General features: G+C 39.7%; 1 protein-coding gene across 2 annotated transcripts in view; it reads left to right on the top strand.

Moving 5' to 3' along the window:
* Window positions 1-24,624, top strand: part of RGS7BP (regulator of G protein signaling 7 binding protein) — a 104,740-nt gene extending 80,116 nt beyond the window's left edge. For both annotated transcript variants that reach the window (XM_023625615.2, XM_070246208.1), the window contains 3 exons: window positions 5,073-5,220; window positions 8,297-8,367; window positions 19,392-24,624. In XM_023625615.2, the coding sequence (XP_023481383.1) occupies window positions 5,073-5,220; window positions 8,297-8,367; window positions 19,392-19,483 (311 nt within the window). In that variant the 3' untranslated portion in view covers window positions 19,484-24,624. The remainder of the gene's footprint in view (window positions 1-5,072; window positions 5,221-8,296; window positions 8,368-19,391) is intronic.
* Window positions 24,625-26,746: the final 2,122 nt, after the last annotated feature.

Here is a 26,746-nt window from a genome sequence, read left to right as displayed (position 1 = left end):
ACTAGGAAGCACACAATATCACTTCCATAATATTCTTGCCAAAAATATTTACTCTGATTCTAGACATGTGGAAGTAAGACAACTCCAAATTGAAAGACATTCTATGAAACAACTGGCCTGGCCTCTTCATTCAAAAATATCAATGACATGAAGGATGAAAAAAGACAAGGGTGCTATTCTAGATTAAAGGAGAATAAAGAAACATGACAAGCAAATGCAGTGCTTCACCCTTAATTGGAAACTTTGGTTTTAAAAAAGCTACAAGGGACATCATTGGAACAATTGGAGAAATTTGAATGTAGACAATATATTAAATTATAGTATTGTATCAAATTGCATTGAATTATATTTAATCAAAGTTAATTTTTTCTTGGTGTGAAAATTGTTTTGAGGTTATGTGGGAAAACATCCTTGTTCTTTAGAGATGTATGCTGAAGTATTTAGAATAAAGTGTCATTAATGTCTGCAACTTGTTCTTAAACGGTTCATCAAAAACTTATATATGTAATATATGCAAAACATATATATATAAATGAGAGAGAGATTTGAGTGTCAATTATATATACTCCCGCAAATTTAGGAGTCATTTCATAGCTAAAATGTTTAAAGATAACATCCTTAAAGTTTTTCAGACAGCCATAAACAGGCTACATACAAAGCATCCCTGGATTTAGAGAGAAGATGAGGGAAGAATATCACCCAAGTTCTGAGAGAAACTTAGTTTGCACAGAGATTTCTATATCCAGCCAACTAGAATTTAAGTGTGAGCACAAAGAGAGAAAGGGAGAGAAAACAAAAAGTATTTTCAATCATATAAAGGCTAAGAAATTTTGCATTCCACAGATCTGTGAAATAATCAGTCAAGGATGTGCTCCAACAAAATGAAAACAGAATCCAAGAAAGAGGAAGATATGGAACCCAAGAAACAGTGGTATGCAAAAGTCACGAGTACACAGCATTAGGGATGTGAAACAGTTACAAGAGAAAATCATATTTTACTTTATACTAGTAAAAATGTGTTTGGCAAATGGTTTTATAAGACAAATGAATTATCAAAATTAACTCAAGAAGAGCAAAAATTTCAAATAAACCATGAAACCTGGACAATAATGAGAAAGTAATCATTGATTCATCCCTCATTAAAGATCCAAATCCCAGAAGGTAGTAATTTATAGTTTCAATTGCAGTAGATTAAAAAAATTTTGAAAAAGAACCATGTAGGAGAACTTTCCTTACCAAATACTGAAAGCTTAATAATTAAAATATCATAGAACTGGCACAAGGATAGACAAATAAATAAATATTAAGTAGAATAGTCTTTCCAGAAATAGACCCACATTTATACTGGAACTTCAAAATAGAAAGAACAGTAAAGTCAATAGAAAAAGTCAATAAATGGTGTTGGGGCAATTGGCTCTTCATTTGAACTAAAAATTTAGATCTTTACATCACACCATATGTAAAAATAAACTACAGACGAATTAAAGAGCTGAACATTTTAAAACTGTGTAAGTGTTATAAGAATAGATGAGACATAAATCCAAAAGACATACAAGAAAAGATGAACAGCTTTGATTAAAAAAATATTAATTTATGGAAAAATACATTGTAAACACAATTAAAAGACATGATACATTAAGAGATATAAGCCGTATACATAACAAATGATCAACATCCATTTTACCAAGAGAATCCTTACAAATCTACAAGAAAGACGACCCTATTGTTTAAATGAGCAAATGATATGAATAGAAAATATAGAGAAGAAGAAATACAAGTGGCCAATTAACATATGAAAATAAATTTAATCTCAGTAGTAATAAAGGAAATGAAAATTAAACTGTAATGAGAGATTCTATGTTGCCCCTTCAGATTAGCAAAAATCAAATATTGATGACGGGAAGTTCTGGCAAAGGGGTGGGGAAATGGGTCCTCTCATTCATTGTTGGTGGAAGTGAAGTGTAAATTAGCATAGCCTGTTCAGAGACCAATTTGGCAATATATTGAAATAAAATGTGAGTAGATGCACTGTGTCCCAGTTTTCTACTTCAAAGGATCTGTCCTGTGCAAATACTGGCATACTGTAAGAAAAGAGAACAGTTACCATCTAAATTTCTTACTATGGAATACTACCCATTTATTAAAAAGCATGAAATAAATCAAAATGCGCTAAGATGAAAGTCTCTCTAACCATATGAACTTGGCAAAGCGAGTTGTATAACAACGTATATGTATATAATTAATTTTTTAAATGCTATATATCTATTGAAATCCTACTATATGTAAGGCTTGGTCTTTGCTACTAGGCTTATAGAATCGAAGAAAACAAAGTTCCTGGCCTCACAGACTTTAAATGTCTAGTTTGGAGATGTGAGATGAGGGTGGGGTTTGGCAGGGCAAATAGTAAACTAGTTAGCAAATACATAGGTGAGATAATTTCTAATAGTGGTAAGCTCTATGAAGGTAATAACAGGCACTGTAGCGGGAAGGGAGGCCCAGCATATAGTCCGTGCTATCAATAAATGAGAGCAATTATCTATTTGCAGAGTACACTTGACCCCCTTATATAGTCTGGAATTGAAAACCCGTTAAATTCATATTGATCTCCTCTGTTTTTTAAGACATTTCAGCCAGAAAAGATACAATATGATGAAATTCTGCAGAGATTTTTGTGAACTGATAGAAGCCACTAAACTCCAACTCCAACATCCAAGGTTTTCATTCTTGTTCATCCACGTTAGCAGAGTTAGATCTAGAAGTCACTGAAAAAGAGGGAAAGGAGCATATTACCTGCCATTACAGCTCATAGCCATGTTTCGGGAATATATGACTAGTTATATTACTTTGAAAAAGTTATAGAATGGTATTTGTCTTATATAAGCAGTAGAACTATTACAGGCAGGAAGTATAAATGAAGTGACTGTGGATTGGATTCTATCTTTTTTGCATGTAAACCGTGTCCATATGAGGGGGACAGAGGACTCCAAGAAGGAACATGCACTGTTCTCATTGGAATGAAAGCTTTGCGCTGTATACCGCTGACCACAGGTCAGGGGCTACTGTGCCCCCCAGCCAAGCAAAACCCATAAAGCAGAGAATTCCGTCCCTGTTTGAATCTTCCTCCCCCGTTTGCTGTCCAAACTATACTCCATTCTTCAAGGCATTTCAGTCCCACAGGAGTGTAACAGGAGCCATGTGTGCATTCAGATGGCCCTATCCTTCAGAGTTTTGAAAAGCAGGAGGCTGATTTTGGGGAACCCTACTTTTGCTTCTGTCTCAGACCTTAGCTGCTTGCTCAGACTCGCATCCGAGGGCTGACCCTACTCAGAGGTGGGTGGCAAATGGACTGACTACGTTTGTTGCACTCTACCAGGAGGCACAATGCAAGTGCTTTTAAGAGGTCAATGCCCTCCAACTATGAAATGGTAATATGCTAAATTAGGTGCTTAATTTCCACTCAACAACATAACATAAAATTAGAAAAGCAATTCCATCACCTAGGATCAATGTACATAAAGTACACACTAAAGGATCAAAAGTTCTCATCAGCAAACTTGTGTTTGTGCTTCAGCTGAACATTCAGAGGTCCATTTCTACTACAGGCTGGTGAATGATGTACAGTTAATTACCATTTAATTGCTTGTCTCTTTCTCCTTGTGTTGCTACCATATGGGTTAGAAATTACAGGGAGATTTTTGTTGGTCCCCTTCAGATCAGGAATCCAAGGGAAAAGCTTCACATTAGATTTTACCATAAACATCCATCTTCTTCACAAGTGTGTTTATTTTTTATTTGTTTTTTTAAAAATAAAAAAATGCAAAGACGATCACATCAGGACTAGGGAAACTGAGCTAAGAGGTAACCTGTTGTAGCTGCTGTCTCATGAATATTTGATGATATGGGTTGTAACAATTTCCTAACAACTAGTCTAGAGCTGTAGGTACATAATATAAACAAAATTAGATGGAAGAGTAAAAGAAACAATATAGCTACCCTTTTTACCAGACTATATAATATTATACAACAGCTTTGTAATTATTTGTATCACTTTTTAAAATTGTCTATCTCCTGCACTTTAAGCTTCATTAGACAAAGACTATGTCTTTTTTTCATTTCTATATCTCTAGCTTCAAGCCCAGTAGCTGATACTTAGCTGATACTCAAGAAATATTTGCAAGTGAATGAATGAATGAGTGAATGAATGAATGACAAAATGAGGTTTAAAACCCAGTTCTCAGGTCTCATAGGCCATTCCCATGATACCAGGATACCCCCCAGCAGATGCGCAGATTTTCAAGGCAGAATAAAAGACATTAACACAGGATACCTGGGGCACAGACTGTAACTCCCGTTTAATTTATATGAATTTATAGCTGAACGAATTTGGAAATTCGTTTCCAGAAAGTATTGATTCATTCACTTGAGATCAGTCATGGTAAATACAAGTCTTAGTGGATTGGCAGTGTATTGTTGTGGATGACTACCCAGTATACGGCACTTTAGTTGATGGCATTTTATGGTCTCAGCAGAGTAAGGCTAGATCTTGATGCCAGGCTCTTTCCTCACAGAAGGATGCACTCAGGGAGAATGGAGAGCCGAGGAAATGGAAGGCAGGTCCGGGATCTCTCTTGCTTCCCAAAGGCCAAGAGAGCCAGTGTCAGAATCAGAGAGAAAGGCAGGAGCTCCCATTCTTTCATCTGGACGTCACCTGCTCCTGGTCCTCTTACCTGCCTCTGCATCTGAGGACCAAAAAGCAGCATGGTTTCACAGGCTGAATCCCGCTCCCAAGCTAACCTGATCTAACTTACTAAGAATGGGTTACAAAGCACCAATACCCAAAGACAGGGCCCTTACTTTTTTCTTGAACTTCAGGTTGCATTGACCTCAAGCTGTCTTTCCCAGAATGTTGTAGAAAATGCTGCATACACACACACGTATACATGTATATATAAATTATTTTAGTATTCACAAAGTTATTAAGGTTAATGGAGCATTCGACTCAAAGCACAGCCAACTTTTGCAATGATTTCTTAACCCCTTCTCTTTACCAACACCCCCGTCTCCCCCATTAGGAAAGGAGCCTGGAGGGGGAACCAAGAGTTTGGATTGCAAAATTGAGGCAAGCGCTGAAACACCTGCTCTAGAGGACTCCTCAACATCCCCCGTAGACATTCAGCAACATTCCTGGCAGGTTTCCACAGACATTGAGAACAGTGAAAGGTAAGTGGAAAGTTACCCTAAATAGACAGCCAACTCTCCTACAGTTAAATACTCCTAGGGGCTACACAGAGTCGAGATTTTTCTCTTTCAGACTCAGAAATAGAACTCTCAGAAACCCGAGACGAGGGAAGGTAAGGAGTCCAAGCCCTGTGGTGGAACCATAGCAAAACGTCCAGCAGACGCCGGCTCCCAGGCCTCTGCTGACCCCTCCACCACACTGTGTCTCCATGGAAATGAAAACAGTGTGCTTCCTTGGAAGGGAGAAAGTTAGATCTACCTACTATCACAGCTCCCCCACTGGCTGGGTCCCAAAATTTCCCTTTGTTTAAGGGAGAAGAACGTGAAATCGGGCAAAGATGCCTCCAGCAGATTCTCAGATTTCGGGCGTATGGAATGGCCTGCTTAGCTGCCAGTCAGGGGCTGAGCATTCTGTCCAGTTCAAACAGCGATTCCCAGAGCTCCCTTTTTCTCTCCCACAATGGAGCTGATGGCCCCTTAGTGGTCAAAGTGAGTTAACGCATTTGTCTTCACCAGAAGCTCACTGCTGGAGGAGGAGTTTCTTTCTTGAGAAGATGAGATTCCTTTTCATTTGGGAAAAGGGAGCAATAATAATATAATCAGTGCCATGCCTCATCTAGATGTTAAAAATGCCATTCTGTGAGGCAGAAGGATGAGAACGCTGTTTATTGGCCTTCACACTGACATCTTGGCCTTTGCTACTAACGTCCCCAGGGGCCGCACGAAGCAGCTACGTGAATACTGGGCACTTCCACGGAGTGCTCTGCGTGTTTGGGGTTGAGGCATTCACAAGATAATGAACATTTTATTTTTTTATTTTTAGAAATGTAGCACACAATGGGATTTATAGCCATTGTGGTTCTACTTTCAGATTGTAATATAATTCTAAAGCTAATTACCAAATTTCTGTGTTTATATAAAATGGAAGCATGTGGTAATTATGTGCTATTAATAAAACTTGGATTTCGTATAAGCTTGGAAATCCAACAATTCAAACAATAAAGCTGTTTGGCACAGTTTGATAGAACTATAGATAAATGATGAAGGAGTGATTTGTCTTAATTTATAAAATAAGAAAATGTTTTGCTCTATTCCCAGGAAGAAATATCTGCCTTGGTCAGGGCATAATCCATCAGCAAAGCCATTTTCCTCTTCAGAAACCTTGCTCGGCAGCTATATCCAAGCCTTGTAAGCTCATAAGAAAGCAAGCTATGGCTGCAATAAGAATAGGAATGCATAGCCCACAGTGTTGGCAGCGTTTCAGTTCTGCTGCAAGTCCAGACTGCGGTCAGAGGTGGTGGGAATGACTGAGAGAAGTAGGCACAGCAGACCCGGTTTGAGAATGCAGCTTCCTCAGTTCTCCCTGCCTCTCTGCCCTAAGAGATCAGTGGGTCTCAAACTGGGCTGCACATTAAAATCACCAGGGGAGTTTTTTTAAAAAACGTTGATGCCTGGAGCCCACCAGAAACCAACCAAAGCAGACTCTGGTGGGCTGGGTATATGGTGATTCTCCTGTGCAGCGGCCAAGGCTGAGAATTGGTGGTTTCCAGGGAGACCTTGCCTCAGTCTCACATACTGCATCACTAGCCCGTTCCACCTCCCACCCATTCCATCTGCCCTTGAGAACTGTTTGTGAAAACAGAATGTACCCCCTGCCCTTCTGGTTATAGAGCCCTGTCCTCCTCACTCCCCCTCCCCTCCTCTCACCTTCCCTCTCTAGAAATACCTTCTGGGGCTTATCAGCACCCCACAGACCTCCCACAACCTCACACCTGTAGGAAAGCATTCCGAGTGTTTTTACAGGTATATTTCTACAGATCCACAAGGCTGCTTTCCACTCCTTTTCCAGTCAGCTATTCCCAAGACTAGAGCTCCTTTTCACATGTTAGTCAGTCCTTGAGGAGGAGACCCCATGGGGTCTCCAGCCTCCACTAAGACAGTGGTCCTCAACCATACTCAACAGAACAGTTGCATTTTGTGAAATGGACTGAGGGGTTTTATGTCTAAAATATAGGTGGCTCTCTTTCCTCAAACAGCAGAAGAAAAATAAGTTAGTGGAAAAGACTTTCCTCAACTTTAGGATTATCTTCCCAAAAAAACTTTCTTAAAGCCTTGGTATCTGCTATTGCCTGCCTATTCTAGAGTTAACTAAAAGATGTATCTAATTTTTGCTCTTTTAAATGAAATCTACCTGTCCTGGGATTTCAAGAGCGCTAATTTCAGTGGAGAGCCACCTGAACACGTAGGGAACAAGTGTCCCAAGGACTTGAAAAGTCCAACTCACCCCTTACCCCAGATAGAAACCCACTGAGCTGGCTTCCTGCTCTGCAGCTCCGTGGTTTTATGGTCATATGAGACAACGGAGGATGTTAGAGGTATGCAGTGCCTTTCATACATGCCAGTGGCTAGAGGAAGGCCCAGCTGGTGCAGGTGCTTCACTCTCTTTCTTTCATCCACTGTGAAGAGCTCTTCTGTGAAAGTTTCAGAATTTGTCATACTCTCCCATCATTCCACGTAAGTTTAATAACTATTGGCCCTTGTGAATGCTTGACAGCTGTGTTACAGCAAGTTCCAATTTGGGTAATGAGAAACTTTTAAAACCAAGCTGTCAACAGGGAGTGAACCTACACAGCCATGATAGCCGGCTGACCAGAAAGCCTTGAGAACACTATTGCCTGGTATCAGCTTTGCCCAGAGTACCCCTGCCATCCTAGTTGTGTGTCCTTCAGCTCCCCTTGGAAATCTGAAGAACAGTCCTCATTACTGGAGACTCTTCTCTGATCTAGTCAGGTTCCACTGAAGACAGAGACGAGCGCTCCTGCAGCAGAATGCCCTGCGGAAATGTTTGCCAGAGTAGTTCGCATTCCTTCCAGAGCCAACCCATCTCAGATTTTTTTTTTTCTTATAAAAGCAAAATAAATTCAATACTTGCCCATTGAAAACTAGAGCTAGTACAATTAGGCACAGACTCTTGTCCTTCAGTTGTCTCATAGAACAGACTGAGATTGCATTTCAAAAATTTACAGCTGGTTATTTTTTCTTTTTATCCATTTTACAGAGACATGCGAGAAATGAAAAACCTTTTAAGCAAACTCAGGGAAACTATGCCTTTACCATTGAAAAATCAAGGTGAGTCTTGTCATTTCTCTTTGAGGCAGAAGATGTTTTTAACATGATAACCTTGGGACTTGTTTCTTGAGAAATTAAGGCAAGTTTTTTTACATAAACACTAGAAGGCATTGAGCATACAGTTATCTTTTCCTGAGAAGATATGATAACAAGAATGGAGTCCCTCAGGTGAACACAGTTTTGCTGTGAGGAGAGCTGGGATACACTCAGACCTCAAAACAGACACCTCCTCCACTGGCCCTGTCAATCAAGAGCATTTAGTCGTTGCCCACACTATAGTGGAAAACGCTATACCAGGGGTGGCAAACACAAAAGGACTGAAGACTTGGCCCTTGGCTTTAAGAAGTTTACAGCCTAATAGAGGAGACTTAAGAATACTTCCAAAGGAAGATTGATCCCTAACATCTAGTTTAGTTATCTAAAGGAAGTAATAATTAACATATATTGAGAACTTATAGTGTGCCACTATGATTCTGCCTCCCATTCCACTGTGTAGGGGTTTTTCCACACCACCAAGCAATTCTCGGATGCCAACTAGGTGTCCTACAATTCAACTGAATTCTGATACTACCTGGAGATAGCATCAGGTCCCACAAGTTAAAGGTTCAGTCCTATAAGACTGCCCACCCTCTCCACCTCAGACACCAACAGCAAGTGAGGTTGTCACCTATGCTTCTGGCCAACTGGCCATAGAGTGCAGGTTCCAACGACCCCCTCCCTCAGTTTGATTAATTTACTAGAGTGGCTCACAGAACTCAGAAACATTTTACTTACCAGATCACCAGTTAATTATTAAAGGATATCTCAGGCACAGCCAGATGGAAGAGCTGCTTAGGGAAGGGTATGGGGAAAAGGTGGGGAGCTTGCATCTTCTCTGAGCCCACTCGCCTTAAATCTCCACATGTTCACCAACCCGTCCTTTTGGGTTTTTATGGAGGCTTCATTACATAGGCATGGTTGATTAAATCATCGGCCATTGGCAATTGATTCAACCTCCAGCCCTTCTCCCCTCCCCCCAGAGATTAGACTGAAAGTTCCGCCTAATAACAGGGTTGGTTCTCCTTGCAACCTGCCCCCATCCTCAGGTGTTTTCCAAAAACCACCTCTTTAACATAACAAAAGACGCCCTTATTCCTCTCATCCCTTAGGAAATTCCAAGAGTTTTAGGAGCTCTGTGCCAGGAAAGAGGTCAAAGACCAAATAAATATTTCTTATTACACAATCCTAATATCAGAGCCACTATTCTAAGTACTTTGGATATATTAACTATATTAAATTATTTAATGTCAATAACACTTTTGAGGGAAATGCTAGTAATGTTTCCCATTTACAGGAAATTGAGGCAGGGAGAAGTTAACTAACTTGGCCGAGGTCACACAGACTCTGAGTAGAAAGGCTGGGCTGTGATCCCAGGCAGTCTGTCTCCAGAACTCTCCTTCAGGAGTCCCCACCCTAACACAGAAAGGGAAAGGGGATATTCTCTAGAATGTAAGTTCCAGGAAAGAAGGGGCTTTACGTGCTTCTGTGAACTATAGTGTCTTTAGTACCTAGAGCAATGCCTGGAACCTAGTAGAATAACACCTGGCATGAACCATAGATGTTCCTTAAAACTGTACCCCAACGTAACAGCCACAGGGTCTGAAGATATGTACAAAGGACTAATCATAAGCACTTTCACTATGCATACATGGCCAGAGCAGACTTAAGTGGAGTGTCACCTTCAGAGAGTGGCACATAGATGGTAGGGAAAGTGTTTTTAGCAGTAAGAAAGAGACCCCTCTTGTTTCCTCAGAACAAAGCCTAGGTGGGAGGGAGGACAGGGTGCTGTTTGCCTCTGAGTGAGGAGGGAGAGGATTTGGCAGCAGAGCTGGCGCCTCTTGGCTCAGGGAGCAGCGTGGCAGAAGGTGGAGAGGTGGAAGTGAGAACACCAGATGAAAGGGCTGAGTTGTAGTGTGGCCTGAGCTGCATGGGATGGAGGCAGGGTGTCAGAAAATAAGAGGCAGGGGATGTGGTACATCAGGTAATTTGAGACACCCCCTGAAGGTCCTGGTGACTAACTGGCTTGAGCCATGGGTAATGTGTTTTGGAGACCTTGTAGTGTTTTAAGAAAGCAGTGTTTTATTGCAGCGCATTCTGGTGACAAGAGCCATTTGACCACACCATGCAAGTTTGTTGCAAGAAATAAGCATGGTGGTTGGGACCAGGGACTTTGGATTAAGGCTAGCCTTGGGTTCAAATGCTGGCTCTGCCACTTACCAGCTTTATGTCCCAGAACAAGTTAACTTCGGGAAATTTGCATTTTCTCATCCCTGAAAAAAAACATAATAGTATAACCTACCTTAGAGGGTTGTTGTAAGGATTAAACGAAGCAACACATGTCATATGTCTACTACTGACCTTAAGAGAGCAAACGCTAACAACTGCTTTAGTATTGTTGTTGTTGTTGTTGTTATTCACCAGCTGTCCCACCCAACCTAGTTCTGGAAAACTCCCTATCATCATCAAATAGAACAATCCCGGCTACCACCCACTCTGAAGCAGACTGTGTATAGTGTCCAGGAAAGACTGGCCTTGAGCCCCCAGCTAAGAACATTGGTCCCTGTGATTTTCAATTTGGGGCTCATGTCTGGAGCTATCCTCAGCTTCTTATGTTTGACACTCTACCCCCATCAGCACCACGTGGGCCTCTTGCTCATTCATCTGCACAGAAGGATGGCTGCCTAGGGTCCCCAGTCTGAATTTCATGTGTGCCACATAGCCTCTATTCTAAATCAAACCATCCAAACGTTCCCTCTCCCTTTAGTGAAACTTCATCTAACAGTTTTGAACCAGGCATTAATGGAAAGACAGAAATTTTATTTTACTTACTTAGGACATTTTTATAATCATATGAAGTATAATAAAAATATTTTGTCTAACTTTGTATTACTTCTATAAGCAGAAAAAATAATTAAAATTTTTAAAACATTTTTAAAGTATAATAGTAGTAATTAAAGAGAGATACTATGAATAAAAACATGAGCAGAAAAGGAATGGTTATCCAGATAAATGATACCCAGGACTTGAACTCTGAATCCCTTTGGAGAATGAAAAGGAAAAAGCTAAGAGATGCAAGGACTTCTTCAGGAGGGAGTAATGCAGTAGGATTTTAACTAATTAAAAAATTGAGGTGAAGTTTTGAGGGAAATTCAGGTTTCTTCATGTGGGGGAAAAATGGGAACCATTACCAAGTGACCATACATCTCTGTTCACTACATGTTTAATGTACCCACAGCATGATGTCACTAGGAGCTGACCAGTGGACACAGGGAGGTGTGAGTCTTGGCCCTAGGGTGTGAGAAAGCCTGAGGGAAGGAGAGCAGGTCTTGGGGTCCCTCCCAGAACATTTGTTAGCAGATATGTATGGTACCATTTTAATGAACAAATCAGCCAGATTCCTCTCTCTGACTGCGTATACTGAGATAGACTGTAAGGGCTTTCCCATGACCTTCCGGAATTCTTTTCAGGTGACTCATCTGTTATACAGGTCTGTGTTAATATAGAAGTGATATGGGGTAAAATTCTGAAAAATATATTTCAGTTCTTTTCCGTAGGACCTTATAGTTAAAACGTAATTCTAACTGGATGAAAACCATTATAGAAAGCCATCTGTTTTCTTTCTGGCTTCTTATTTCCTTTCTCTTTTTATTCCATTTACATGTGTGTTTGAAGCAGAGAGGAAAAAAAGGGAAAAGATAACACACCTGGTCCCCATTTTTCCTACCTCAAACACTGACCATGTGAAAATCCTGCCGGGCAAGTGCTGGGGAAGCCTACACTGGAAATGCTCATGTTCCCCCATTCACCAGGCTCCATCCTTGTCCTCAACTCAGAAACTATTCCACATTTATTTTAGCATTTAAAAATTTAACCATGTCTTCTCTCTTCCTACCGCAATCAAAACTTGACTCAACAACAGTTTGCTATAAATTGATTTTCAGTGGCAAATAACAGAAGGTGGCCAAGAGCAGGAATTTTAATCGTTAGTGATTATGCTTTCATTTTTAGACAGGGCCTTTTCTTCTCCATCTTTCCAGTTTAAGACTGGAGACAAGGAAGCGCACAAAAGAAGAGTTAGCCGCCCTTGTTCTTCCACGGCTCCATGGCAGCCTCCCGACAATGTCCGGGTCTCCTGGCTCTCAGCCTACTGTTATTTCCACTGCTCCAGCACCTCTCCTGTCCTACATTCTGGGTCACTGGTGGTGCTGTAGGGAGCTTCATTAATTATGATAGTCTTGCTGTGTCAAATGGATTACAAATGGAACCACCTGTAGAGAGCCCGCAAGGTTACTGACAAAGGGTAAAAGGAGATTGGAAAGTGAGGGACAAGCCTCTTCTAAATGCATGCTGTAATCAAACAAATCAAATCCGCAGAAATAAAATAAGCCTGAAAGACAGTTTCACCTCTTTCAAACTTCTGACTTAATGAATGCTGTGGGATCTGTTGGCACATTCACTCTTGCCTAGAATTCAGTTGTTTGTACCATGCATTAGCATCAGTCTGAAGTGGATCAGTCAGGAATTGGATCTGTTCTAGAATGGGTCACCTCCTGTAGACAATTCTACTCCAGACTAAACTGAGTTCAGGAACAGTTCCCCAGACTCATACCCCCAATTCAGTCCTATCTGGACCTCCGTATCCAGAACCAGCCTAGCCACGTCAGGCAGAAGAGTTCTCCGATATCTGGCTGAAGAACACTGGGCGGTTATGCCACCTGCTAACCTGGAGACAAGCTTTTAGGTCCTTCCCCCAGGGCCTCATATAAAACTTTCTGTGCTTCAGGCTAGTGTCTGAATGTTACTCTGAGCAGTTTTTACTCCAGCAACCTCATATCCTTTGTAATTTCTGCAGCCTTTTGTCTAGGATTCACTATGACATAATCCCTCTTTCTCCTCCAGTCTAATCCACACATCACTGATCACACACCAGTTTCTTAAGGCATTACTCTGATTATGTTGAGCCCCTATTCACAAATGTTAAATGTCTACCCATTGTCTACTGAAGGAAAGATAGACTTCTCACCCTAGCATCCACTGTCCCCACCATCATCCAACATGTGATGGTCACCTATGATGTGCCAAGTCCTGTGTCAGGTGCTGGGGGTATCTCTCCCCTAGAGGCTCTCCATCTCAACAGAACAAATTGAAAGAATCACCTGGGAAGCTTTTTTAAATGACATATGCCTCCCCTCGCAAAGATTGTGATGGGGTCTTCAGGGTAGGGTGTGTGAATTCTGGAAACAACTAACACACACACACATACACAATTGGAAAGACAGAGAAATTAGTGCTTAGAATATAACAGTGCTGTAATAGTTAGACACAGGTTGCTACAGGGGCATATTGGATTCTCACCTAGCCAGATTTGATTTGTAAGGTGAGGGGGCGGTATTGAGAATTGCTTTTTGGAAAGCATCTGAGCTGAGATTTTTTAGGATGAATCAGAGTTAGCCAAAGAAAGAGATGGAAAAAAGATAGTCTAGGCAGGAGATTCTGGATATGTGAAGGCATGTGGGGCGATGAAAGAGTGGGGCATTTTGATGAGCTACAAACACTTCATTAGTTAGAAAAGTGGTTAGAAAAGAGGCTTAGGAGAGAGAGTAGAGAGGTAGCTGGCCCTATATCATTAAGGCACCCGTAAACCATGTTAAGAGGTTTGGACTTTATCCTGAAGCCATTGGAGGGATTCAGTTAAGAGGCAAATGTAATAATCCAGGTGAGAAATGCTTAAGATCTGACCAGAATCCAGGGAGTTGGAGAAGAACATACGGCCAGTCGGATGAAGTACATAAGAGAGAAGGCAGAATCAAAGATGAAACCCAGGGTCAGACTTGGAAACCAGAACAAATCATGGTGTCATTCACTAAGTTAGAGAGAACAGAGGAGGAGCAGTAGAAGTAGAGGATGATTGAAGCTCTGGACATGAGGGGACTCCAAGAGCATTCTCAGTGATTAATAATGGATATATAAGTCTTGTGCTGAGGTGAGACATGTGAGCTGGGAGGACTGGGAATACAGATTTAAGCATCATCAGCATAATGGCAATTGAAACCCTAAGAATGGTTGAGATGACCCAAGGAGAGTGTGCATAGAGAAGAGCCCTGGAATACCAAAATTTAAAGTTTTAGGAAAAAGGAGAGCAGTTTACAAAGGGGACTGAGGAGAAAACCAGAGAAACATTATGAAATATATCAAAGAAAGTTGCAAGGAAGGAATGGCTAATAGCTCAGGGCAGTCAAACTAGATAAGAACTGAAACTGTCCAAGGGATTTGGCAACAAGGCAGTCACTGGTTGTGCTGGCAAAGCAGCTTACTTGAATTTTGGGCCTGGAAGCCTAGTTAGGAGGGTTGGGGAGTAAGTGGGAGATGAAGAGCTGGGGCAGCAAGGGTACATTTATCAAGACTTTTGTAAAGAGTTGCTTACCAGATGGTAGATAGGGTTGGAAGCAAATAATGTGCAAAGGACTATAGCAGTTGTTTATAGAAGGGATGGAAGCACAAAGGAATGCAGATGCATGGAGCAGTCAGAAAAGACTTTGCAGGGAAAAACATGCTTAAGCTAATCTTGAAGAAGGAGGGACTGGCATTTGTCTAAGAAGGAAGGACTTTTCTGGAAAAAGAAATGGTGTGTGTAAAGGCAGGAAGGCAAGAGAAGATATAGCCATATTTAGAGAATTCTAAGTAGTTCTGTTTTGTACTATCCCCTCCTTCATATGCCCTTCATTCCAGCCAGACTGGACTGTTTACTTGGACCCAAAATGAGGCTGCCTTTGACCTCCATGTCTTTGTTTCCACTGCTCTGTTCACCCAGAACACCTTCCCACCCCTCTCCCCCTCCTCACCAAATGTCCAAGTTTTCCTCACCCTTGTGGCCCAGCATGAATGCCAAGGCCTCCATGAATCTGTTGTGAACATCTTCTGCCTCCTCCTCCAGATGGGAATAATTTCCCCGTCTGGGAATTCTTGTAGCATTGTATTAGTATCTCTCTTATGGTGTTCCTAATGAAGCCTTAGTTACTCAAGGAGAGATCCTTGAGGCCAAGAACCATCTTTCTATTGGGACCCATCTGGTATTACCTTCAGCACCTGACACAGAGCCTTGTACTTAGCAGGCCTTTGGTGTTCAGTGGTTCTCAAAGTGTGGACTCAGGACCAGCAGCATCAACAGGTCTGGGAACTTGTAAGAAATGCAAATTCTCTGGTCCCACCTCAGACCCACTGATCCAGAAACTCTGGAGGTGGGGCCAGCAGTCTGTGCTTTAACAAGCCCTGAGATGATGCTGATGCAGCTAATGTTTGAGAAGTGCTGGGTTAGCTGAAGGTCTCCTCTTTTTCGTTTTTTTTTTTTTGGAATAGAAATTTGCAACCGCTGTTCCATTATGAGCACTTCCCTTGAGTTTATCTGAGAACAGAGCTTTAAACTCAAACACTCTGTTCATTATTTGAAAACTCATTTCCTCATTTCCATGTCCTTCTGTTTATTAACATCTATGTAAGAAATCTTTTATTAGCAAAAGAAATTTGAACAATAGGGAAATGGTATCCTTGTGTTTTAGGGGACTCAAGCATCACTGGGTGTAGTAGCATCCAAGAATTAAACAGGGAATCACTGAGGTTTGAACTTACCGATGGCTAATTTCCTACACTCCTCTTCTTTCTCTTTCTCCTATGCATTCCTTCCTCCTCTTCCCTTTCTCACTTTTCATTTTCACATTTAAAACTGTCCTAGGTTACAGTTCTCTGAGAGTATGCACTTTGGAGAAAAGATGCTATAAACATCTCCAACATTTGCGATAAAAATCAAAGATTTCCCAACAAGTTCAGGTGGGTTAGCCCAGAAAGTTCAGAATGACTGGGGACGCATTTCCATTTCGCTCCTATTCTTTCAGCAGCCCATCACTTCAGAGAAAGGATTTCAATCAATGTGGAAAGACATCTTTCCTTGGAGTTAAAATTCACTTCAAACCATTCTGGGTATATTTACTGCTGGGTGAATTTCGGCATTTACTGCAGGTGTCAGCTTCCTGTGGTGTAAAAAGCTGCTCTGAATTTATGCCAAGAATTTTTGAGCTTTGGTGTCGCCTCAGCCCGAGGTGATGATCAGATGAGCTCTGGGCTAGGCAAAGGTGTCACAAAAGCTCACAAACACGGCTCAAACCAGCGGTAGTCCTTAATGGGCAGCCTGTCCTTTGCTTAACATATGAGCACTTTCTCATCAATTCTAACACTTACTATTCACTTGAGAATGCTGTGTGTGTGTGCGTGCATGTGTGCATACAGCACTCACAAGTGAATATATATATATATATATACACACACACATATATGTGAAAAGAAGGCTGAGTGAGGAGAATTTCAATAGCACAAAAGACTTTTTAATTTACTGTAATGAATGCACAAGTACAAGGGTCAGCCTTGATACAAATCTCATAATACCTGTATGCTTTTAATATACACGAAAAAGAGAGAATGGGAGCAAACATGCCACCACAGCATATGCATACCACAGCACACACATACATACTTCCTTTGAATATACAACATTGCAGTAGTGGGAATAATACACATCAGAATTGCATTTTATAATATATAAATACCAGTTAGGTCACTTCCCCAGTCTCTTAAATGTTTGGAGAAAAAGAAGGATATATGAGAATTGAGGAAATAGATCTTCCAAGTCTTAAAGAAATAGAAATAAGATTTTTCTCCTCCTATAAATATCTTCATAGTTTTTTTTTTTTTTTTTAAAGATTTTTATTTTTTCCTTTTTTCTCCCCAAAGCCCCCCGGTACATAGTTGTGTATTCTTCGTTGTGGGTTTTTCTAGTTGTGGCATGTGGGACGCTGCCTCAGCGTGGTCTAATGAGCAGTGCCATGTCCGCGCCAGGATTCGAACTGACGAAACACTGGGCCGCCTGCAGCGGAGCGCGCGAACTTAACCACTCGGCCACGGGGCCAGCCCCAAATATCTTCATAGTTTTGATGATTCTGTTCCAAGGAAGCATTGAATTCCAGGGCTTTAGGAAGTGTAGTCAGCATCCAAAGAGATATCAAGAGGTAAAATTCTTTACACTTCAGAGTCTGCTGTATCTTTGCCTTTTTATCCGGTTAGGTTAAGTTCATTGATCATTTGCTGGTTAAACAAATGAGTCCTAAAAAATGATGAGAAAGTGAGTAATCGTTTCTTTCTGTTCCAAATATATCATGCTCCAGCTCTGAAAGATTCTCCTGAGAAATGAGGCTCATATATAGTATCTGACATTGCTTTCAGTGTCATAACTATTTGGGACAAGTTTAACTATAAAAGAGTGATGTCCTATTTTTAGTCTCAAAATGTTGACATCTAGATTATAGCGAATTCCTTTTCACTATGAAAGGACAAAGAGAGTCCTCTTTTTCTCCATGTAAGCAAAATATGAGTTTTAAAAGAGAATTTCAATCTGAGAGCCTAGAAGAGTGGACTGTTTGATTAATTGGATGTGCCCAGCTGGGCCACCTGATTTTTCTCTGGCTCCGACTCACTGCTTCATCTGAATGTATAACATAGAGCACCATTCCAAGGAACGTGGTCAACTTGGTGGGTGATGCTAATTTACAAATAAGCATGACACATGTGAGCCTTTGGGGAAGGGGAGGAAAAGCCCAGTCACTTGGATGACACAATTTATGTAAGAGGACTGGAAAGCCGGGACTCATTTTTGTTCCTGACAGTTTCCTGAGTGTCTAGGCTCAGGAATCAAGAAAACCAACCCCCATGTACAAACCAGTCTTATTGAGGTGGGGCATGTTCTTTGCTATACCCATCTCTTCCTCTAACTCCTGATACTGAGCTCTTTCTCAAGGTCTTGTATCCTCAAAGTTAGGATGGAAAAGGAGGGAGGCTCTTCACTCCACTCTAGGAGGGCAGTGCAACTAGTCCAGGCAGAATTTAGGTCCACAACAGTTTCCAGAGCCAACAGCCATAGGGTCGCCCCTAGCTCCAGCCTGACCATGTCCTAGCACTGCCCTACTTGGCAATTTCCAGGTTATCTCCTTCTGGTCTTTCTCCAGCCTCTAGCACACAGACTGACCAGTTCTACTCCAACAGGTTGTTTCTACCTACCCTCTCTTTTGGACTGTACTGTTTCTTAAAAACCCAGCTCATTGAACCAGATTTGGTTTACCAGTTTATTTCTTCCTCTACTTGTCGTCATGCTGAAAATTTCAAACCAAAACTTATGAGTTCAACAGCTAGCAATGTTGAATGCCCTTGTGTAAAGAAATGTATGGAAAGTGCTAGGGAAGGACACATCGAGGAATAGTTGAAACTTCTTCCTGAGGCATAAAGTAGGTGAGTGGAGGCAACGGTCCTATGTAAAGGAAAGAGTTAATAATAGCTATATTCACTGAGTGCTTCCTCTATACTAAGCTCCAACATCACCACCCAAGCTAAATGTTTTTCATAGATTACTTCATTTAATGCTCATCTAAGGTATTATTAAATTCTGTTTTACAGAAGGGGAAACTGAAGCTTAGTGAGTTTAAGTTCCATGTTGAAAGCCACAGAGCTAGTAAATAGCAGAGGCAAGTTTAGAAAAGAAGCTAACCTTACTCTTACGCGTGGGCTCTTTCTAAGAAGCTATACTTCTCTCAGCTGAAAGATTGCCCAGAAGCAGTTTGAATTTAGTTCTAAGCAGTAGTTCTCAACTGTGGGCTATTTACCCCTCCTCCAAGGAACATTTGGCCACATCTGGGGACATTCTTGGTTGTCACAACTGGTGGGAAAGTGCTACTGGCATCTAGTGACTAGAGGCCAGGCATGCTGCTAAACATCCTACAAGGCTCAGGACAGCCCCAAACAACCCAGAATTATTTGGTCCAAAATGGCAATACTGCTGAGGTTAACAAAGCCTTGATTCAAACAAGGGTGCATTTTTAAAGCCAATTCATAAAAAGCAGGTGATTTTGTCTGTACCTCACTCATCTGTACTTTCTGTCCCGTCACAGATGACAGCAGCCTTCTAAATCTGACTCCCTACCCACTGGGTAGAAGACGGAAGAGAAGGTTCTTTGGGCTGTGTTGTCTCGTCTCAAGCTAGGCGATTCCTCCTGGAAACCCACCATTGGGAAGACCTGAAAATATCACAGAACCCAAGGACCTCCGGTCAGCCGCACCACAGTTATTGGGTTTTGACTATGTTTTCTATGCTTCCTTATTGCTTTGATCCGCCTCCCCTGCCCTCTTAAATGATTTTACATTTGAAAGCAGCTGCTGTCAAGAAAAAAAAAAAGATTCAAAAAGCAGGCTGTTTTTAAAAATATTTTTAAAGCTGACATTGTGCATGTCTGCTCCAAACCATACCATGACAGAAGCAAGAATTATGATTTTTAAATTACTTAGAGGTTTTTTTTAAATGAATTATACGGAGAAAAATTATTTCATGTATGATAGTATATCTATAGCTCTTGCTGATCTCATGTTAACAATTTATCATATATGAAATAAGTCTTTAAACATAGAAACCTATTTAAAACTGCAAAACTGTGTTCAAAAATCCAATCTATCAATATCATTAGAAATAATATTATAATCAATCATATACCACTTCACCTATTGCTTTCTCTGCACTCATTTACATTTAGTCTTCCATTCTGTCAGAATCTAAGAGCTTCAACATAAGAATATCTTAATTTATAATGCAACAAAACCATATATGAAAAGTATTTAAATTTTGTAAATACACAATAACCCTAATACCTTCGTACCATGCATATGGGCAACTAATTTCCTTTTGATCCAATGTTGTCTTTTTCAGCTTCTTGAAGAGTGAAGTAATCCAGTTAGGAAATGGTGTAGTACCATATCCAATTACCCTCAAATGTAAAATTGAATATTCTCACATTTTGTTCTAATTGAAATCTGAAGCATGATGTCTGCACATCAGCGTAGTGTTAAATCTTATAGGGCATGCTGGAATTAGCTCAGATCGTAAAAATATTTAACATTTTACATTGTTAATAAAATCTTTTTAGTTAAGCTAAGCTTGTCTCATTTTAGATGACTATGCAGATATGACTTTTCCAATGTGTACTTGGTGTCTTGTCTTATGCTTAGAATCTTGACAGCAGGACACATAAGCAATACTATATTTTAGAAAGGAGGAAACCACACGCTTCGTTTTTTGGCTCACAGATTTGTTGTGATCTTCCTCCACTAAACTTGTAACATGGTACAAATTTTGTTATATTTTCCCTTGTTCTTCCTTTGGCCCATTTCCCAGACAGAATTTCCCATGGGGTGAGAAATCAGACCTTTGGACTTCTCTTGTTTTCCATAAACTGAAAAATCCTAAAGTCAGACATGAGGCGCAACTATCTAGGACAATAAAAGGATGAGGTAGACGCCTATAAGTGGTTTATCCAGGATGCATCTTTAGTCCCAACCCCATAGTTTCTCAGTACTTATATGCACAGGCATTTATATGCCCACCAATGTTTTGACCTAAAAAGTAAATATGTTAAAGCTTTTAGCTTTAGTGAAGATGAAGAGAGGTAGAAATGAACTACCAGAATAATTATTGTATTAGGTTGAATTATATGAAATTGCTGATATTTGACTGTTTTGACCTACAAAAATGACAATTTCATATAGTTCAACCTAATATCTGATGTTTGTGGAAATTATACTTGCAATTGTCTTCTGGCTTTTTTGATTGAAAGTGAAGGACTAAAGGGTTGGAAGAGATCTCAAAAGGCTATGCAGGTCTCTATTTACATTATACCAGCTGGTTTTTAGCCTTATTCTTGGAGTCCAGAGTTGTGTTCCAATGAACTGGTAATTAACTAATGCATGGTTATAGGGATGCTTGACTTTTATAAGAAGTACCCTTGAAAGTTTATGAAAAAAAATCACAATTTTCTAAATCAAATATTTGTAAAAACAGTTTGTGGGAATATGCTATTTAAAGACACCTAGGGTAAATATTCCCTTGCAAGGCAGGTAACCACTTCCAGATTTACCTGGTCTGCAAACCCTGATTTTTGTAAATCAGGTTTGATTAAAGCTTAATATCCTTTCCTGAATGTGGTTCATTTTCATCCCCTGAGGTTAAATCACTTCAGGTTCATTGTTTTAGAAATTATAAAGCAGCCCAATTTGGCACGCTCTCAGCTCCTGTCTCTGCCCTCTCCCACCCTTCCACTATATTGAACCCTTAGCTTCAAATTAGTTCCTACTAATCCATGCAAAGTTATGAACTGATAAGCCCAACCTTGGTGTTCAGCACGTTATTCTTAATGCCTGAGCTAAATCACTTCTGCTTGGTTAATTTGTGCTCACTCTCGCCTTAGTCTCAGTGTGAAAGTAACACTTACCTTCTGTGCAATTGTCCTTTGTACAACTGAAGACTGTTAATAAATTCAGGTCTCACCTCCGTGTCTGGGAGGGCTATAGTAGCTATCCATGGAGATGGGAATTTGTCTAATTCCCTTGCTGGGCTTTCCATAGCTAAGGTAAATAAATGCAGCCACCTTATCTTTTATTCATAGTGCCTGTTTCCCAGCCTTTGATCAGTTTTGTAGTTCCTGTGGACACACTCCAAGATTTATAGATCTTCTTTCACTAGCAGGTCCTAAAGTTAAATTTAGTGCTCAAAGTCTAATAACCTACACTGGCTCATGGTTGCAATAGGTAATTCACCGTCTCCCATTTGATATGCCAATGCATCTCTTTAGGAGCTGACCCCACCCTCCTCTCACCTACCAAAGGACTTTCTCAGGTGTAGTTCCATGGCATTTGGTTCTACTGTCTTGGCTTCCTGCTGGTAGTTTGCTTTCAGATTAGCAATAACCCTGAGGTGAAACAGAAAAGGATGCGAACTTTTTCTGGCACACAATCATCCATTTGACCACCATATTTTTAATACCCCGCGTTGATTTTTTTTTTCAGATTGTAGAGGCAATATAAGTTCTTTGTGAGAAATCTGAAAAATACTACCAAATATAAAGAAAATAAAAATCACCTGAATCCCACCACAATCATATTCTTTCAAACCACAATTCCAGGCTTTACATCAGTTAGTGGCTGGGCCCAAAGGCACTTTTGGATAAAGTATGTGAAGAAATGCCTCAAGGCCAAGGTGTCACTTTAAAAAATCTGTCCACTAATGTTTTGCACACATCTAGGAACGGATTCACTGCACACTTCTGGTTGCACCATTGTTCAGGGGTGCAAAGAGGACTTTAGAACTAGCACGGCCTTGATGCCTCCTCTACTGAAAGCTCTTGAGGAAGCTCTAAAATCCTGCCAGATCATTTTGTTCCTCAGCGCTTTTGTAACAGTTGGGATACTTACTGTTTGGCAATACTGCAACCTACTGAAAGCTGGGCTTTAGAGTGAGATGGGAAAACGAATACACAGAGGATAAAAGCATCTAATTTCTTTTAGACAGCAAACAATGCCAGATTAACAATGATCCCACATGGAATTTCAGACTCTGGAAGTCTCAAAGTTGAAAGGATTAAAGATATCATCCAGACTAACTCCCACCCCCATACACATACCTAAGCAATGCCTATCATTTCTTTGTGTTCTAGAACATCACCAAATGTAAAATGCTCGACTTTCAGGTAAATATAGATAGGATGAGAAAAAGCAGTGATGCTGTTAGCCTAGAATAAATCACTAAAATTGAATATAAAGTCCAGAAATAAACCCAAGAACACAGAAGAATTGGGATGACATTTCAAATCTGGGAGAAAGCCTGGCTTATTAAGTAAGTTATATTGGAATCACTGGTTAGCCATTTGTTGGGGGAAATATTAGATCTATACCTCATAACTTTCATCAAAATAAATTCTAGGTGAAGTAAAGATTTAAATGGTAAAGCACATAAATAAACATATAAAAGGACTAGCAGGCAATATTAATGAATGTTTATGTAATTTTACTGTGGACAAAAGGCTTTCTAAGCATGACACCAAAGGAAGAAACCACAATGGAAAAGATGGATGGATTTGACCAATTAAAAATGCAAAACTCTTATACAGTAAAAAATAACAAACCAAATTAAGAGAAAACAAAATTTGAAATACATGCAACAAAGAGTATAGGTCTCTGATATCTGTCAAGAGCTTAAACTCCATTACCTTTGGGAAGTTTCTGTGATCTACAGCCCCCTTCCCAGCCAAGTGTTCCCATTTCATTCTTTCCTCATTGTGTTTTTTTCATTATTGCTTGTTTGTCTATCTCCACTAAACTGGAAGTTCAAGAAGGCCACAACCATGCCCATTCTGCTAACTGTCATATCCTCAAATCTAACACAGTGCTAGATGCAAAGCAAACACTGAAAACATGTTTACTGAATGAGTGAGTAATGAATGCATGAGTAAATGACATTTTATGACTCAAAAAGAATCAAACTTTCCAGTAGAAAATTGAGCCAAGAACAAAGACTGGCAATGTACCATAAATTAAAATAATGCACTAATAATAAGTATGAAAATATTTGAAAATACTAGTAATCAAAAAATGTGAATTATTATGATAACTCCTTTTTATGTATCAGAAAGGCAAAGGGTATAAAGAATTAAAGTTCCCAGGGACAGCAAGGAAGTGTGGAAATAAACATTCTCTCACAAAGTCAACAAGAGTGTAAATTCATTTGACCCTTCTGGAAAATATTTTGGCAATATAGTTTTAGTGTATGCCAAGTAATTCCACTTTAGGGAAATTCTCTTTAAACGGATCAGAAAAAAATGAACTAAGAAACCTTCATTCATTGTTCAAAAAGTATATGCAGGAAAGAAAGCTTACAGCAGCATTATTTGGAGGAATGGAAAAAATGTAAATAAGCCTACAGTATAGTGTTGGTTAAATATAGTAAAACCTTTCAATGGAATACTGTGCACCAGTTAAGAATAAGCACCATATGTATATTTATTGAAATGAACAAGCTATATTGTTAAATGAAAAAGGAAGTTACAGAATATCTATAGTGTGATCTCATTTAAAATATATATATATATACACGTGTGCATTAGAGTTGGAAAGGATATTTGCTAAAATGTTAACAGCATTTATCTCTGGGAGGTGAGATTTGGAGCAATTATATTTTCTTTTTGCATATCTGTAATTTCTGATTTTTCCACAATGAGCATGTAGTATCTGTATAATTTTTTCAGGGAATAAAGAACAATGTTCACAATATGTATTAAATGAAAAACACATGTTATAAAACAGTATGTATAGTATGACACAATATTTGTAAAAAAGAAAATTATATATAAATATATCTATGTATGTATATATATATGCATAAGAAAGCTAGAAGGACATACACTAAAATGTTAATAGTAGTTATTTATAGGTAGTGGGATTATGGGTGATTATTTTTTCTTTTTGCTTTTCTGTGTTTTCTAATTTTTCTACAATGAATATGTATTACTTGTGTAATAAAAACTAATAATAAAAGTTTTCAAAAAAAATGAAAAAGTGAAAGGGATGTGGTGACTCACCTTGGCCCTCATCCTCCCCACCTCCCCACCCCCTTTACTTAGTCCTTATCTTCAAAATGTGGGCAGTGGGGATGCGGAGAGAAAACACCAGGGCACCATCACTTGTGAAGGTAAAACAGGGAGAGACAGACAAAGTGGGGTGGGGAGGAGGCAGGGGGATGGGAGGAAGAGAGGGAGAGGGTAAGAGAGAGAGAGAATTAAGTGAAAGCGAAGTCATAGAGGAGGATTAAAAGAGGCTTTGGAAACTTGTTCACTAACAATAGCTTATAGCTTATCGTCTTTAAATTTAGCTCAGTTTTCCTAATAGCTACGACAAAAAAAAAAATACATTGAGTTAAATAATTTTATTTTCTAGTAAAAGGAAGTTATATACAGGTCAGGAGAGAAATCTAGGAATTAAATTCTGACAGGAATGTACCCTGAGAAGTTTTTCTAAAGGCAAGCTGTTGCAGTCCAGCTAGTTGTCAAGGGCTGTACAGAACAGCCTGGAGTTACGCAGACTTTTGTGTGAGTCTCAGAGGTATTGCAACCAAGTACACAACTATGGCTAGCCGTTCCAATATCCATTCTCTCCTTTCTTCCTTTAGTAACAGAGACCCCAAATTTCAGTAAGACGTGGGCCACCTAAGGTGAAGACTCCACAGGCTTCGTTGGTTCTGGGTGTGGCTATATAACTGAATTTGGGTCAATAGGATGAGTGTAATTCTATGATTTCTAGGTAACAACCCTAAAACAAGGGGCATGCATTCTATGCTCTTCTCTTCACACTGGGCTGCAATGAGAACATGAGGGTAAGAGCTGAAATAACTGTCTTAGACCCAGAAATGGACACCACGTGAAGATGACAGAAGTGTCTTGGCAGACCTGGATCACCAATCTCCATACTGTTATCTGCTTCATTAAATTAATTAATTAAGATTTTCTATCTTTTTTAAGGCATTAATAATGTGAATGTTTGTACAGAAGAAACTATTCACTAAATTAACTTCTGTTAAGCCTCAGTTTCCTCAGAGTAAAACAAAGATAATATCAATATCACAGAAGTTTCAACCAAATAACTGGCCAGTTACTTGCCTAGAACCAAAGCTCTCTTATGAGAAAAATCAAACAAATGAAACATTGCGGGATATTGTGTGGCAGAATAGTGGACAAAGGGAAATCTTTTAAATAAATAGTGTTCTTAAATCAAATAGTCAATTGTTTCTATGGAAAAAAAAATTAAATCTTACCCTTGCCTTATACCAAGTTAATTATTGATCTAAGGGTAAAAGGTAAAACAATAAAGCATCCAGAGATGATAAAGGAGAATATCTTCATACCCACAGAATTGTAAAATAGTTCCTAACAGGACACACATCACTTTGGAAAACTGTTCAACATTATCTACTATCTTAGAAGATATGCATACCCTATGATCCAATAGTTTCACTCCTAGATAGAAACCCAACAGCAATGTATGTGCGTGTATTCAAAGACAGGTAAAAGGATATCCATAGTGGCATTATTTGTAATAGCCAAAAACATAAACAATTCAAAGATCCATCAACAGAAGGATGGATAAGTAAATTATGCTATATTGATACAATAGAATACTTGAGAGCAGTAAAAAGAAATGAACTCCATTACAGCCATATACAACCAGATGAAAGAATAAAACCATTATAATGTCAACTGAACAAAACCTAAGTGTTGCTTACTGTCATTAGCAGCCAACACTCAGCAGCTGAGAGATGGGTGCTGTGTTTCAGTAAAACAAATCTGGGCAGCCACCAGTGCACCTAGAACACTCACCCCAGCACTGCTCAGATCCACTTGCTTCTCACATTGATTTTCTCCATACAGGTATA

Source organism: Equus caballus, chromosome 21, assembly GCF_041296265.1.
Source record: "Equus caballus isolate H_3958 breed thoroughbred chromosome 21, TB-T2T, whole genome shotgun sequence".
NCBI lineage: Eukaryota > Metazoa > Chordata > Mammalia > Perissodactyla > Equidae > Equus > Equus caballus.
Note: the sequence above shows the minus strand (reverse complement) of the source record. Positions and strands in the feature narration are given on the sequence as shown.